Source organism: Pollachius pollachius (genome assembly GCF_949987615.1).
Source record: "Pollachius pollachius genome assembly, chromosome: 9".
In the NCBI taxonomy this organism is placed as follows: domain Eukaryota; kingdom Metazoa; phylum Chordata; class Actinopteri; order Gadiformes; family Gadidae; genus Pollachius; species Pollachius pollachius.
This window is the reverse complement of record NC_136942.1, coordinates 15,885,486-15,902,057: the sequence shown is the minus strand read 5'-3', so window position 1 is coordinate 15,902,057 and position 16,572 is coordinate 15,885,486. Positions and strand designations below refer to the sequence as shown.

Here is a 16,572-nt window from a genome sequence, read left to right as displayed (position 1 = left end):
ATGAAATAATAAGTATTATCTTAATTAATGGTCTAGTAATCTTTACTCATGGTGTTCGGTATCTACATTAATTCAACAATTGTTGAATTATTAATCAACCTTTTTTTGTAACATTTTACAGTATTTATGAAAAGATCGTTTGCTTTACAGTACAATAAACCTCATTCAAATCACGTTCATTTATTATTTTGCCAACATTTTCATCTATACAGACAAATATACATGAAGCTTGAAAATTAAAATTTGTGTGCTCTCGTTAATGTAATGATTGCCTGGATTCAACTAACTTCATTTAGAGCCAGCATCTGTAAAGGATTTTTTATTAAAGTGGCACAAATGCTAACAACTAAATTAGAAAACCTTGACATCCTTCAATAACAAACAGTTCACATGACTGATCAGATGTACTATTGTGATTTACCAGACCCTTGCACCTCCACACTGAGTTAACATTCAGAGTAGGTGCGTAAGTGAACTGGATTTTAAGCATTGGTCATTAACTTAGAATTGAGAAAATGACAGAATACTTCAATACGTCAATTCAAAAGCCACCCATGTCAATAATTTTCTCCCTAAACCAACATTGCTTTCATGTAACAAGTGGCGGAATGTAACGTAGAGGTCAGAAATGGGTTTGGTGCAACAAGCTGTGTTTCTTGTTTATGTGTCTTTTTTTCTTGTTTACGTGTTCTGTGTCTTTAAGCATCGGTCAGGGTGTTGTTGTCTAGCACGATCTTCTCTCCTGGCTTGAAGGCTGGCTTACCCATATATGGGCAGCTAGCACAGCGGAACGCATCACCCAGGTAACACTGAAAAACAATACATCAGAAGTCAATATGGAGATTACAAAAGAAACACTTTGAACATGGCACAGGTAAACGACAAGTCCTTAAATTTACAACAACGGCCTATCGTTTGATAAACACCAGGTTCTGTATTGGTTTTGTTGATATTTTACAAAAAGCATCTCTGCTAAATGCTCTAACTCAAATCTACGTACACTTCCACAGGAAGACTTTGGTAGGCTGGCCTTCTGCACTCCTTTGGTGTCCTCCGCCAACTCCTCAGCCAAGCCGCACGAGCTGCACATGAACAAACAAATGTTTAATTAAACTACATATTCATTAATGCATGGCTGGCTACTGCTCAACTCTGTAGCTCTCAAGAGGAAACGGTAGGTTATATTACAGGAAAAAAAAAAAATACCATACTGGGGCTATTCAATGTCAATTTGAAACTGGGAGAACTGTGTAATAACAGCTTAGGTAAATCATGATTCTCATAAATCAAACTGTAGGGGGGGAAGGATGTGTTGTTTTGCAGTATTTAAGGTTGTTGTTTTTCTAACCAGTTTTTGCAGGCTTTCTTCTTTTTGACAGCCCCCTCTCCACAAGTGGCTCGGAGGGAGGAGGGCTCTGGTTTCTTTAGGTCATCCTCATCCAGCAGAGTGTCAGAATCCACCAAGTCCTGAACCCAAGTAAAGGCTCGGTCAGGAGCCAGAACCAGCGCTCTGAAGTCAGACCAAGGCCCAGCGGACAGCCCGCCCACTCGTCCCCAGGCAAGACTTTAGGTTGGGGGTTATGTCCTGTTTCCCACAAACAGGCCTTACCATTCCTCCGCAACTTCAGAACCCTAGTTTACGGGTGTGTCCTCTATTATCTTTAAAGCTCGTAAAATTGTATATGTAATTAAGAGCTACATCTAGAAGATCTTTGTGAATAATTGCTGTTTTGAGGGTTGGAAGGGCTTCTTGTACACTGCTAGGCACATACGTATACACAGTACGAGTCCCATAGACACAGACCTATATACAGCATGTGTCTCATAGACACATGCCCATCGTTTGACTGAGAAAAATAAAAGGGCATGTGTATATATATGTCAAATATATATACAAACATACATTCGTATTTTTTACAGCATGTGTTAATTGTACGAGTTACCATTTTTCTTTGTTTTTTGAAGACTTTGGAGCAGATCCAGTTTACTTACCACAGCCTCATCGTCCATGTCATTGGCTGAGAGGGTCCACATTTTGGCAGCATTGGGATCGAGGGCCGGTTTCTCTGCTAATAAAACCACACAGTTGACCCAATAGCCCGGTCACATTTTATACCCCATACAGAAGTAAAGCACACATACACACACGCACACAAATTAGCTGAAATAACGCAGAAAGTATAAATTTAAAACCTACCTGGCTTAGGCGTCTTCTTCCCAAAAGAGAGTTTGAGCTGGCTCGACGAGCCCACTTCAAAATCTGGTTTGGTGGCCGACATGCGGGCCCTGAGCAGGGAGTTCCCCTGGTAGCCGGTGCTGCCCCTGAGAGAGCTCAGTGCGTCTGGACTCATCTCTGCTTTACCCATCTGCACAACAAACAGAAGGCTCAAGAATAACTAGGCACTCACATGGCATTGCTCAGTGAAAGTATGTATAGTTATAGCACCCCAAAGGCCAATTTTTAATCACAAAATCTACGTCTGTATCTATTGCTGCATGTCCCGCCACGACACAGTGATAGCATGGAAAAACATCAATCTTCTCCTTGAACCATAGAGAAAAAGGTTTTCATATCTTATGGAGCTTGATCGCATATCAAGCCATTTCCCTGGATTATGAAGTCATGGAAAAGGGTTTCTTGTGTAAAATGTTCTAGAATTATGATTGACACTCCAGACACAGACCTCTGTAACAGACGTCAAGCCTGACAGCTTCAGGACAGATGCCAGTTTCTCAGCAGTCCTCACACTGTACCCATTAGTTCCTGTTACAGACAGAAAGAGGAGTTGCGGTAAAGATAAAATGAGAAACAGAGCCAGGCAAATAAAAAGAAACAAACAAAGAGATACAGTAGGTTGCAGACTGACACTGCACACTGAGTGGATAGGGTGTTTGACCTTGAGCCCAAAGGTTCTGGGTTCGCTATCCAATGTCTACTTATAAATCAGATTCAGAGTTCCTTTCCTCGGGAAGGATGGGTGGATCTTATGTAGAGCTCACCTGTGACCGCCTCCTCCATAATGAGCTTCCCGCCGGGCTTGAGAACCCGGGCCATTTCCGCCAGCGTTTCTGGGCTGTGGACAGACAAGCTGTCAGTTAGAAGGCAGGAGAGGACCCAGTCATAGGAGGAAGGTCTATGGGAGGCTGGAGGGAAGAAAGACAAGAGTTAAAGCTTTCAGCCATCAGCTAGCTGAGAAGTTTCATGATATTGATTGTTCATTTGCATTATCAAATGGAAATATTTCTGTCACACGATAGATTATAACTAAACATAATTGTCTGATATGTGTGAATAATAAATAAAAGTTGACATGATAGCGTAATAATATAAAATGAAATACTCACATAATAACAGCATTTCCATGTTCTCAACTGATACTTTGCCATCGGTTCCAATGACTGCACCCACACTCTCCGCCAGCTCTTTGAGGGCCAAAGGGGATGATGGTTGATTCCACACAAGGAGCACCTTGTCTCCTGCCTTGATGCCAAGGTCCATTCTAGGCTTCTAGAGTACAAACATCAGCTTCAATTAAATAAATATGGTGGCAGAAGTAGTTAGACAAAAAATTTCATAGTAAAGGTATTAGTTTGACCTCTAAGACAGATCTAATCAATAAACGAATAAAACGTAAAATTACCAACACGTAAGGTACGGCAATACGATCGCAACCTAACCATGACTCTGCACAATGCAGCACTCGGTCTACAGAGCCCAGAACAACCACAGCTAGAATAATAAAAAAAAATAACATGGTGGATGTTTTTAGAAATTGGTAAACATTTCAGTTTATAGGAGAGTTCTTTGAAAAAATAAATTGATAGAAAATTATCTAATTTTAGTCCCTGTATTGTAAAGAACAAATGCGTAGTTATATGTGAAAGTCATAGAAACCTCGAGCAGCATGACGCAGAAAACCACTTACTCCAAAAATACATAACACAACACATCAGATTCCAACCTGAATAGTATATAGAGTTATACAGACTTCAAAACTTTTCTTACCTTTATTAGGTCCCTTACTTCTGAATAAAATGAAATAAATTCAGATCGCGGCGGACATGCGAATAGACGGTGGTCTGTATTGCTCAAAACAATGACGTGCACAACATGCGACGGGTCGCTTAATAAATTCGTCACAACCCTTTCTAAACAGTCCGCTGCAGCTGGATATGGCGGCGCTAGTACGAGGTTTACGGAGTGTAAGGGCATTCCGGGCCCTTGGCAGCGGTAATATACAAGCATTTTGTTTTAAGCTGAAGTATCTCCTCTTGATTTATTCACCGATTTAATTTTTGAGTTGCACATGTAGTTCGAACCGAAAAACATTTGTCGTTTGTTTACCTAACCAATGTCACTTGACATTAAGGAAAAGGTGATCATGAAGGGCAGAATAAAACACGAGTTTGTTGGCCATAATGTTCATTCAAACTGACAGAATCATTGATTTAATCTTGTTTCGTATTGACATTCGAAACTGTTTTTGACTGGCTCAATATTAAACTGCTTCTAGCAAGTGGGGGGCGTTTCTGTCTTCCCAAGTAAATCAGTTGTTTATATACTGATAATTACGCTGAGATCTTTTTTCTTAATCTGTGCTTCTTAAAACTAGTTTATAGAATCATAGGATATTGCTATTTTTCGTCTTAATAACCTCCATTGCCATCCATGTATATTATCTAATTGCATTATTCATTATTCTGACTTAAGTGTTGGCTGCTCCAAAAACGACCCATCCCCAGTGTGCCAACCTGAGAAAAGGATTCCACTGCGCTGCTGTTCGACTGCAGGATAGATCAAAAGATGACAAAACCTCTCCAACCAGCTCCTCTTCCGCATCCAGCCATGCTCACTACCAGTCTGAGCAGGACACAACTGAGGCTTTCCAGCAGGCTTCGGCGACAGCAGAGGAAGGATACAGGCCCAACACTAGGTCAGCATCAAACTGTGTTTATGGTATGGATGAGTTGGAAATAAAAGGTAGTCACAAAAGCAGTTTCAGAATGAATGCTACTGTAGATAAGATAACCTTTAGGTTTTTTTGCTGCACTCCAACTGTAATATTTAGTGGGAAATGTATTGGCATTATCATTTAGTTTTCACTTTATAATCGAAATAATTGTTGACATTATTTCCATTAGGCAAGACATGATATACATGCAATATATATTTATTTTCACCCTTATATTAAGACAAACTTGTCAGTGGCCTATCCATATTCATAGTCGTAAGTGTTAACATTTTGCCCCTACATAGTCTTGGCTAATTTTAAGATATAGAATTAAAATGCCAAGCTTTTTATTCAAAACTCCATTGCCAAGTTGTTTACAGTGCTCATATTGCTAAAATATTATCTAAAGAGTTATATTACATTTTTCCTCATTGCTTTAAATATGCTGAATCTCTGCTGGTTGTTCTTGGTTGCTTAGTTACCAGGATCAGAGCGGGGAGCAGGAAGAAGAGTATGAGACGGAGGAACAACTTCAAAATCGCATCCTGACTTCTGCACTTGAGTTTGTCCCACTATATGGGTGGTCAATGGAGGCCATTGCAGCTGGTGCAGAGGTATGTTGAAGGAAGCCCTCTTAAAGGTGCAGTGTGTAGGAGTGTGGCTTCTAGTTGTGAGGTTAAATTGCAGACGACCAAAAACACACACACACACACACACACACACACACACACACACACACACACACACACACACACCTACACTTCTCCTTTTCAATTTATGTAGAAGAAGCTACGATGGCCTGCACTTGCCTGTAAGGTGCCAGTAGGTATTCCAAAATTATGAAGTCGTGATGAGGTTGTCCTTGATAGATTTATAGTTTTAGTCTTTAACTATTGGTCATGGTTGAAGTCTGTCCAAGTCCATTCAGCCAGATGCTTTTTAAGTTTACAGCTTTCGAAAATAGCACGTGATTCCTGCTGCATCTGAAATGCTGGAATCACAGGTCTCGTGAACACAATGGTTAAGCCCCCCACCCCCGATATACTTTTATTAAATTAGTTAAATGAACTTATACAAAATGTACATATTCAATTATTGTTATTACATCTGTTTCAGACCATTGGGCTCTCCTCCGCATCCACTGGTATGTTTGACAATGGGGCTGGAGAATTGGTCCTGCACTTCGTTGCACAGTGCAACACAGAGTTGAACGAGACCCTAGCTGAACAGCATAACCAGGTCCAGCTGGGCCAGGCTGAGTATGTGCACGTTACATGCTTACAATGCTATCAAGTATAGCTTTCCGGTTTTCTAACCAATAGTACACATTTCTTTACATGCCAACTTTGTGTTTTAGAAAAAAGAAGACTGCAGAGTTCTTAAGGGATGCCGTGGAGGCCAGATTGAGAATGCATATCCCCTACATAGAAACATGGCCTCAGGTATGTTGTCAAATTGATAACGCATGGCATCTTAATATGAATGGGACTTTACTTTATGAAATCAAACATATGATATTAAACATTCCAGGTGTCTGTGTTGAATACGGTAAACCCAATATCCATATATGTCTAGGAAGTGGTTTGTAGGTATAATTAAAGCTAGAGAGTTTAATGCAATTATTGATTCAGTATTCCACCAGATTATTGCTGACAAAATATTCTTTTGTGATCAATAGGCAAATTGTAGGGGAATTTCATGCATCTCAGTTAAAAAAAATAATACTGTCCATTTGAAACACTGAATATTCTGAAAATGTATTGCCGGCTGTTTGATCCCATGACTGGGAATGTCCTTTTAGGCCATGAGTCTCCTGCTCCTACCACACAACATCCCTGACAGCCTGAAGCACCTGTCCTCCCTGATCGACGACATCTGGTACCACGGTGGAGATCGCTCCACAGACGTGAGTTGGTCCCAGGCCCATAGTTATCAACCTCTCTTAAAACGGTATCAACATTCAAAGGTCATAAGAACCCTCATAACTAATTCAAATAAATGTTGAGACACTTCATAACTATGGGCCCTCATACCCCTCTTCTCCTTTCCCCACCATCCCCAAATGATCCGACCTGCCACCACCCAGGTCAATTTAGATCTTCAGTCTTGTTTAAAATCCTCAGATTACATTCTTATTAGACTATTAATTTCCTATTTTGTCGTATTGCCACCTTAATCATGATATTTATGTGTTTATTTTTTTGCAGATGAACTGGTACACCAAACGAGCAGCGCTAACGGGCATCTATAACACTACAGAGTTGGTGATGATTCAGGACTCCTCCCCAGACTACCAGGATACCTGGGCCTTCCTTGACAACCGCATTCAGGATGTTGTCAACATGGCTGGCACTGCCAAACAGGTACAGTGTTATCCTATTCCAGTCTGCTAAATAACTAACCCTTAAATATCAAAACTGCATTTCATCGTAACTATATATTTTAGATTTTGTCCCTAAAATGAAATATGCTCTATAGGTGCAGTCTACAGGGGAAGCAGTGGTGCAGGGATTAATGGGAGCTGCAATTACAGTAAGTATTTTTATTACTGTGAATTATGATGAGGTTTGTGTCTTTTAATTTAATTGGGAAAATGGTGTACTCCCTTTCCCACAGCTGAAGAATCTAACAGGAGTGAACCAGAGAAGATGATATTAAAGGCTCCTGTCAACCCAAGTTTCACCATACTCAAACATATGGCTTATCAGTTTACCCCCAAAAATATGTTTATTAATTAGTAAAAAAAAAAGGTGTATGATTATTGTTTTATTTTCAGTTGCAGAATCTGCACATTTCAACTGCCAGTGCTTGATCTCTCCATCCCAGAAAGCTGTATTCTGTTTTGTATAATATTATATGTATTATATACTGTTGATTCATTCTGGAACTCAATAAACTATTCAGTAGTTCAAAACCACTTTATGTGTATTTCATACATCATACATTCATTGTCACCTCCATCTATTTGAAAGTGCCTAAATATTGTAAACAAAAAAAAGTGCACTAAAATAGCAGACCTTTTATTTTGAAATCCGATAACAGAAATGTTGACCCGGATGCTAAATAAATATCAAGCCACCCACCTCTGCCTTCGTCCAATCGCTCTCTAAGAATACATCGTCTGACCAATCGGCGATCAGGAAATAGTTTTGCTAGGCCTGCAAGCCTACTGAAGCGGTAGTGTTGAAAGGACTTCTTGTTTCGTACAGATTTATCTTATCCCCAAGCTATTTTAACTGAAAATATGCCGTATGCTAACCAGCCAACTGTGAAAATCACAGAATTGTCTGACGAAAATGTGAAGTTTGTCATAGAGAACACTGATTTGGCGTAAGTATATACCCAAACGTCCATATAAGTCTTGTGCAGTCCGGTGGTAACGTTACTACTGGAATCATTGTGCTCTCAAATGTTTTTACTTGATATTAATCGCCACTTGATATACTCATAAACATTATACATACACTTGAATACTTGTCAACGTGCTAAATAGGTAACTTAACATATATGTATCGTACTTTATCCTTTATAAACGACACATGTTTTCACTTTTTCACCCAGGGTCGCGAATTCTATCCGGCGAGTGTTTATGTCAGAGGTTGCAACGATAGGTAAAGGAACCCATAGTATTTTGTTATTTAATGACACTGTCTTTGAAATTAGCTCAGAATCCTGACCTACATTATTTATTTCAGCTATCGACTGGATACAGATAGATGCCAATTCATCTGTACTTCATGACGAGTTCATTGCCCATAGAGTCGGTATGTATTCTTAAGAGATTTTGCTTGTCTTATGGCTGCCTGTATTATTAGAAAGGTACCATTACGTATTCTGACCTGATTTGATATCAACATATTGTATGTTTTGAATTTCGGTGTACCAACATGTCATGTGTTTTCAGGGCTTATTCCACTCACCAGTGATGACATTGTGGAGAAAATGCAATACTCCAGGGCAAGTATTACTATTCTGTTTGTTGGATAAACTGCAAGCCACTTACAATGGCTTACACCGCCACTTGATCTTAAATGTATGATTCAGATACATTTGCAAGAAACAGAAAGGATAATAATGTTGTAAAAAATTCTGTAGGACTGCACCTGCGATGACTTTTGCCCCGAGTGTTCAGTTGAGCTGACGCTGGATGTCCGATGCACAGAGGACCAGACCCGTCATGTTACCTCCCGGGACCTCCTGTCAAACAACCCCAGAGTCATCCCAGTGAGTCCCTTTTACTAATGGTGCACTGAAGGGCCTGACTTCCTGGCCTTTCTGCATAGCCTCTCCCTTAATTTGATCGGTTTGAGCCCATTTCTCATGTAACCTGGAAAGTGGAGAACTCTGTTATTAACTTCACTAACTAATGAAACTTTTCAGGTGACCTCGAGGAGCAGAGACAATGACCCAAATGACTACGTTGAACAGGACGGTATGGCCCTCCCCCCTTCCTTCCTCTTGCGGTCAACATCTTTGCAGTTATTTTCTTATCATTGCAGTTTCCAAAGAACTTTCAAGTTAATGTATCTGTTTTTTATAATCGCTTCACCTAAATCTCACACCCTGCACAGACATTCTTCTAGTTAAGCTTCGTAAGGGCCAGGAGCTACGACTCAGAGCCTACGCCAAGAAAGGGTTTGGCAAGGAGCACGCCAAGTGGAACCCCACGGCGGGGGTGTCCTTTGAGTACGACCCAGACAATGCACTGCGGCACACAGTGTTCCCTCGACCTGAAGAATGGTAAGCTTTGTTCTGTTTCCCTGGTTGTGAGGGTTAAGGGTCAGATGATACAGCAGGGTTGTGTGTTTGAACCTACATGATTGATCTCTAACCTGGCTGCCATGTTTGTTGTGTTCTTCCTAGGCCAAAGAGTGAATATTCAGAAATTGAAGAGGATGAGGTGCAAGCCCCATACGAACCTAATGGAAAGCCAGAACGGTATGGGGCTTTGTTTACTTACTGTGTGTGGTTGTTGGGGCCATTTTTCTGCCTTAATGTTTTTAAAAAATATATATAGAACAACTTACTTTTCTAATTTCCCATAACATACTTGATGCAGTCTGTATTCGGTGTATATGCTGAATACAAATCGTGTATCTACGAATCTCTCAATGTGTGTGTGATCTGGCAGGTTCTATTACAACGTGGAGTCATGCGGCTCCCTGCGACCAGAGACCATCGTCATGTCGGCACTGGCAGTGCTCAAGAAGAAGCTTAGTGACCTCCAGACCCAGTTGAGCCACGAGATCCAGAGTGATGTCCTCACCATCAACTGAACATGCATAGGCTACCATTGTAGGATCACCACTTGAGTTCTTTGTTTCCCCCCAATTGAAATTAATCAAACAAAAGCTGATCAAGTTATTGTTCTTCTGCGTATGTTTGACATTCATTAATGCAATCTGTGTCTTCATAATGTTCATGAATCTACATAAGTCACAGTACAGTTTTCTTTTAGCCTGCTGTTTTAGGTAGATATTTGCTAGTATTTCAAACATGGAAGATGGTTTTTGGATGGTACATTCTTGAGCTTTTTTTGTAATAAAATAAGAAGTTAAACATGTTTTATAATACGTTTTTGAGTAATTTGTATCGTACTTAAGTTGAGGGAGAGCTTTCTAAAGAGTATTTGATAAATAGAGCAAATAATAAGCAACATTTTTATAGAGGCGTACAAGTGCACCTGATTAGAGCCTTGAAAATACGCATGTGAACTGCGGAGTAGACGAGAGCGAATATGCATTGAAAGCAATTATTTTATCGGGTGGCTAGCGCTAGTTAGGACGAGCCGTTTTGCTGTGGTACCAACCTGGACCGGTGTGATGCTAGGCGGAGAGAAAAGGTAGCTCCCGATACCATTAAGGGATGCTTGATAAAAAAATTGGCCTCTATTACAGATTACATTATTCTGCATTCAACAAAACATTGGCCCACGGTTAAGTGTTGTCTTAGTCCGGACATTTCTAGTTGCAAGGTTAGCGAAATTTTACGTCATCGGATTACAAACCCCAAATGCGTTAAAAAGCAAAATAATGAATTATTGTGTAATGAATAGAGTATAAAGTAATTTGCATGTATTTTGTCTCCAAAAAAAATGCTTTGCATACAAATCTCCTTTTTAGGAATATGGGAGTTATCTTGGCTGTCCACTCTTCTAAACCATAAGTTTTGGTTTAGTTCTGCAACGTTAATCAGAACGACAAATGGCTAATACAGCCAGAAAGAGATTTCTTTCTGTGTGCACTTCTTTTTCTGACGAAGAAGAGATAGCAAGTCTCAGTCAAAATGCCTGTGGTCCTGATGCCAACCCCCCAGAACAACAGCATCCTTATGAAGCCATGCTGTGGTAAGTTTCTCCCTGCTAATGTTCTGCCATTGGGGAGTTGTGACAATTTAGGAAATTACACCTTTTCTGTTGCGTTTGGATTATGTATCGTGTTTTGAGAAGGACATACCTTTATAACATTTAAATATTAAATTCAATCAGCAATAATAAGGACAATAATAATCCAAATCATGTTAATCACAATTTGACTAACTGTAAACTGATGGTAGCTGAATAAGGCATATGCTTATTTGTTCCATGGGCAATATCCAGCCCTACTGCAATTGTAGCCGAGATATATCATTCAGTGGTAGTCTTCTTGAATTATTCAATTATTCTCCTTTATTCACTTGATTAAGAATTGTATCGTGTGTTGTGGCAATGAGCGTGGAAAGTGTTGTTTCTGTTAACACATCCCACTGACGGTCTGTGGTTTTCTTATCCAGCTGCCATCGCCTCCACGACTCCCTGCTGAGCTCTGACAGCCGCTTCACAGCTTACAGAGGCATTCTCAACTGGATCATTATCCTCCTGGTGGCAATTTTGACGCATCCTTTCAATAATTACTCTTAATGATTTATGCAATGGATTTATTGATATAACATTAAGAAGATGAAGACTGTAACTTTTCACTGTCCTTTTACCTTCCTAACATTTTCTTTTACCTTCCTCTGTAGGCTGTCTATATGCTTGGTTGGCAATTATTGAGAATGATTGTATTGTAATTGCTTACCTAAATGCATAACTAGCTAGCTGGTAACACTTTGTACAGTGTTTACTCTGCCTGAATGGTGTTGTTCTCTCATAGTGGATTGAGCCCATCTTCCAGAGTCGTTTAAAAACGTTGTTCTCTAATTTACAGGTGTTGACTCATGCTCACTTGTTTCTGGAAAACTTTATACAGTGAGTACACACACACACACACACACACAGAGTTGTTTTTGTTGTTGAATGCACCATTTATTAGAATCGGATTTCAAATGTGAAAGGAAATGATCAGACATTTAAGGGTAAACGTTTCAATACTCTCTCCACACTGCCAGATGGCCTACGCTTACACTGAGCTTATCCTATCTAGCAGCTTGGTTCCTCTCTTTGGAAAATATGCGCTTTACAGCGAGCTGATCTACATGTTCTCTAGGCTAATATCAGCACTGAGGTGCTGGCTAGGGGCTGGAATTCCAGTTGTTTGGTATTAAGTACCTGTCTAATTCTAGAGTCACTTTTCTTCCACCTCTGTCTACCATAGCTATGTCAGATGTTAGGAATATGATAAGGCAAGGCTTGTTTAAAAGCTGATGTTAGACTGGTGACAAGGCTCATGCTACACTAGAAGTTCTCAAAACGCTCAACACTCCCTTCTGCATTAACAACAACACACTTCACAGAAACACACACATACACACCTACACACTACACACACATACACTTACACACACACACACACACACACACACACACACACACACACACACACACACACACACACACACACACACACACACACAAACAACAAACAAAAATGTAAATACAGCTTAAAAGCTTAATATTATTTTCCCTCCTATTTTTCAGACATGGCTTTTTGATAGACTTGAAGAAGATAATGGAGCATCTGACCGAAAATAACCTCAACTGGCCGTCTTTCAACCTTATCCTGGGTGAGGCAGTTAAGGTCGCTCAATCCAACACCAATATCCTTTTTCTTGTCCTCCAAAATGTTACAATAGAAATGTTAACAAATGTTTTTAGCCCCACACAGATCTTCAAACTCATTTTGATTCATTGAAAAAAATTGCGATGAATATATTATATCCAATGCTATTAAAAGACACAAAGAAGCAGATGGATGCACCTGTGAGTTTTGCCTCCTGGTAGTACCTGAATTCTCTGATTCTCATTTTCCTATTTCTTCCAGCTGCCAACGTTTTTGCTGTAACAGCTTTGCTTCTGGAACATTCCCAAGAGAAGGTGACAACACTTGTCACCTTCCACACCTTCGTCTGGTTGTAAAGCTATATTATTTAGACTGCATGTATTGAGAGAAAACATTTATTCCTTCAATTCTATTTTTTCAGGGGAAATTGTCCTCTACCCATGCTCATTGTTTACATCTAGCAAACCTCGGACTACTTATGATGGTTTCTGCTCTTGCAAGTCTGCTGCACCCTACAATATCAACAGGTAAACATCATATTTTTATTTAACATGGTTCTTTAAACTAGTTTGGCCAAGCAACATATGTTAAAGAAAATGTGAATCTTGTTATCGTCCTTATTAATCGTGACAATGCATCCTTTTTTTCTTTTTATAAATGTAATGTATTTTGTGTCAACTTATGCTATTATTTATGTTCATGTGATATATTTGTGTTTTTGTGTTGATTTTTATCTACATATTCATGCTCTGTTTCTTTGCCACTTTCACAAGGTATTCACATGCCAATCAATCAATGCCCATGTGAGTTGTTGTTTTTTGTCCACTAGGAGGTGCATTCTTCACTCTGTGGTCCTACACTGTGCTCTGCCTGAAGCTGTATTCGTACCATGAAACAAATCGATGGTACAGACAGGGTAATGTATTTAACACCTGCAGTCTTCACTACTAGAGGCTCTGTTGAAACTTCATCATCTCTTCAACAATTGACATTTATTCACACTTACAGAAGAAGAGAAGAATGAATCATGCTCGCCAAAATCAGCCGATGAACATCTTACTTTCAAAGGTGAAGCAGATTGCTTACAACATGATGCTTGATTAACAGCAGGGTCATAAAACTAAGCCAGAGAACCTTGTTCTCTACATCCAGGTGGAGCGAGAGCATAAGAATATATTTTCTGATAACATTCTCTTGATCCATCAGACCTTTACTACTTTCTGTTGGCCCCCACTCTTTGCTACCAGAGGGCCTTTCCCCGTAGTCCCAAGGTTCGCATGAGCAATCTGCTGCACAGGCTTCTGGAAATGGTGAGCCAGGCCCAGAACCACTACAGACGACTCTGTTTCTGCAAATCCTAAATATACCATGGGAATAGAGTTGGATTTTCTCATATCCTTGATAAAATAAAAAAAAGACACTGCTGGATTGGTGCAGATATGGTTTTGATTATAATCATTTGCTCCATGATTCTACTCTTAAAATGGAATGGATAACCATGTAATTTTTTGCATGTGCCCCAATATCGTCAGGTGATTCTCATTCAGATCATGGTTGGGATCGTACAGCAGGTAGGCTGTCTATATTCTTGATTGGCAATTATTGAGAATGATTGTATTGTATTTGCTTACTGGTAGCACTGGGTACAGTGTTTACTTGGCCTGAACTCTGCCTGAATGGTGTTGTTCTCTTATAGTGGATTGAGCCCATCTTCCAGCGGTCAGAAAATTCATTCTCTGTAAGTGATAACTTACCTTGTTATACTATGTTGCTGGTTATAGTATGTATTTTTTCATGACATCATATCATTTTGAATTAAATAACATATCTTTTATCATACATAGACCATGGACTTTACAATGAGAGTAGAGCACTTGGTTGGACTTGTGGTAAGTACTTTGTAGTGTTATTATTTTTTCAATTAGTTATTGTATGGTATATATGGAAGGGTTTTGGAATTGCATATATGTATGTATTTATCAGCAATCAGTTTTTCAGTTAGAACAAATAAAAATTCAACTTTTATAATAATTAAGGTGCATGATGCATTATGGCTACACCCAAAAATGTGTGGTTTTAAAGGCACCATGTTGGGAAATCCACATCAGAAAAAGAATAAAATAAATGTACCAAAACTGAAGAAAATACTGTGAGCTATAAAATCCAAAATGCTGACAGCAGTGACACACTAATTCCTAATCCACAGGCACCCACCCATTTCCTGTGGCTTCTGCTGTTCTTCTTGTGTCATTCCTACCTCAACCTGTGTGCCGAGGTCCTGCGCTTTGGGGACCGTCATTTCTATGGAGACTGGTGGTCAGTATGCATTCCCTCGGTGTACTGTTCCAGGATCTTTGTTAAGCATGTAAGGTAGCACATTATCAAGGCTCAAGTGTCATTTGTACAGGAACGCTTCGTCTCTGATAACCCTCTGGAGGAACTGGAACATTCCCTTTCAGAAATGGGGCCACAGGTACACAGGAAACTAGGTTATTGTTTAACTAGCATTCAATTATATTTATTATAATAGGCATATTTTTTTGGGGATGTATTCAATATTGATTACAATGTTGTTTCTTCTTATGCATCAAGACATATGTACACACGGCTGGTGGAGGCAAATGTATGCCCCTGGCAAGCAGAGTTATTGGTCTTCCTGTTGTCTGCCGTTCTCTGTGAGGTACATCCCTGCTTCTTCTGCTCCACACGCATAATTGACAGCATCCTGCTTAGAATCTTCATGTTACTTTTTCATTGGGTATAAATATGCAACAGGAAACGGAATGAATAGCTGAAGTGCCTTTCCTTTCTTCTTTTTTTACAGTATGTGATTGCCCTACCTCTTCACAGCTGTCGAATGTGGATCTTTCTCATGATGGTATTTGAGGTGAGAGAGCAACATAGCTTTCTGTTTTTATATGAGTGGCGGAAATGGATTTGCAAATGCCATGAGAAAGGAACATTAAGCCTACGTCCCCAAAGAAAATATGATTGTGAATTTGAATTAATATTTAAATGACATTTCTTAAAATAATAATGATAAAGTGAGGTTTGTATGGTAAATAACTAGAATGTTTAAGGCATGGGGTCACCCGCAGCATCAGCCATTTATGCATTGTGTCCACTTCTAGCTTCTGGTCACTGTTTTCCTCGGACGATATTTCACGGGGAACTATGGCAATGGCCTGGTGTGGTTGTGTCTGCTGCTGGGACCTCCCCTGGCAGTGACCATGTACTTTCACGACCATTACTTGGCCTTCGTCATCACCACCAACAGCAGCTCTCAACATCATCATCCTCAGTCTGGACAGTAACAACACCATCCTGACTCTAACCTGATTATCATGTGTCTCTGTCTGTGGATGTGCGGACCTGAAGTCTTCCTCTTTTTCATATTTGTTTTTTTTTTACCAAGAAACAGCAAGACTGAGCAACTTTTGCGGCAATTCTATAAGGGTGAAGGTACTGAGCAGTCTTGAAGGCAATAAAGATGCAAAAAAAGGTTAAACTGAACTGCGGGACGTGTTGTTTAACCGTGTTGTTGTTTGTTTGAAAAATTGTAGGTATAAGTAAAACATGGAAAGTAAAGCTGCTGCTTTGTTTGTTTGCATCTGATCGTATCGGGCTCTGTTTAATCATCT

At 39.8% G+C, this 16,572-nt stretch overlaps 4 protein-coding genes across 4 annotated transcripts; 3 read left to right on the top strand and 1 right to left on the bottom strand.

Moving 5' to 3' along the window:
* Positions 1–164: 164 nt before the first annotated feature.
* On the bottom strand, positions 165–4,097 carry ciapin1 (cytokine induced apoptosis inhibitor 1). The gene is made up of 9 exons (XM_079744081.1): positions 4,007–4,097; positions 3,346–3,508; positions 3,001–3,144; positions 2,685–2,764; positions 2,198–2,366; positions 1,993–2,069; positions 1,349–1,467; positions 1,001–1,082; positions 165–809 (listed from the first exon to the last, which is right to left on the bottom strand). The coding sequence occupies exons 2-9, from the start codon at positions 3,497–3,499 to the stop codon at positions 699–701; spliced, it is 936 nt and encodes a 311-aa protein (XP_079600207.1). The 5' UTR covers positions 3,500–3,508; positions 4,007–4,097; the 3' UTR covers positions 165–698.
* A 27-nt stretch (positions 4,098–4,124) lies between these two features.
* Positions 4,125–7,861, top strand: coq9 (coenzyme Q9 homolog). Its single transcript, XM_079744080.1, has 9 exons — positions 4,125–4,231; positions 4,712–4,934; positions 5,431–5,566; positions 6,069–6,211; positions 6,310–6,394; positions 6,754–6,858; positions 7,160–7,315; positions 7,431–7,484; positions 7,569–7,861. Exons 1-9 carry the CDS (start codon positions 4,174–4,176, stop codon positions 7,602–7,604), a joined length of 996 nt encoding a protein of 331 aa, XP_079600206.1. The 5' UTR covers positions 4,125–4,173; the 3' UTR covers positions 7,605–7,861.
* A 256-nt stretch (positions 7,862–8,117) lies between these two features.
* On the top strand, positions 8,118–10,515 carry polr2c (RNA polymerase II subunit C). The gene is made up of 9 exons (XM_079743380.1): positions 8,118–8,282; positions 8,514–8,563; positions 8,648–8,716; positions 8,857–8,909; positions 9,048–9,176; positions 9,333–9,384; positions 9,524–9,692; positions 9,816–9,890; positions 10,084–10,515. Exons 1-9 carry the CDS (start codon positions 8,197–8,199, stop codon positions 10,226–10,228), a joined length of 828 nt encoding a protein of 275 aa, XP_079599506.1. The 5' UTR covers positions 8,118–8,196; the 3' UTR covers positions 10,229–10,515.
* A 640-nt stretch (positions 10,516–11,155) lies between these two features.
* LOC307080319 (diacylglycerol O-acyltransferase 1-like) lies at positions 11,156–16,245 on the top strand (the record flags this gene model as incomplete). The annotated part of the gene is made up of 17 exons (XM_079742985.1): positions 11,156–11,298; positions 11,724–11,811; positions 12,140–12,180; positions 12,850–12,935; positions 13,193–13,245; positions 13,353–13,458; positions 13,761–13,847; positions 13,940–13,999; positions 14,138–14,241; positions 14,464–14,502; positions 14,628–14,669; positions 14,776–14,820; positions 15,138–15,247; positions 15,339–15,404; positions 15,524–15,611; positions 15,756–15,818; positions 16,063–16,245. 17 exons carry the CDS (start codon positions 11,156–11,158, stop codon positions 16,243–16,245), a joined length of 1,404 nt encoding a protein of 467 aa, XP_079599111.1.
* Between the last annotated feature and the right edge of the window lie 327 nt (positions 16,246–16,572).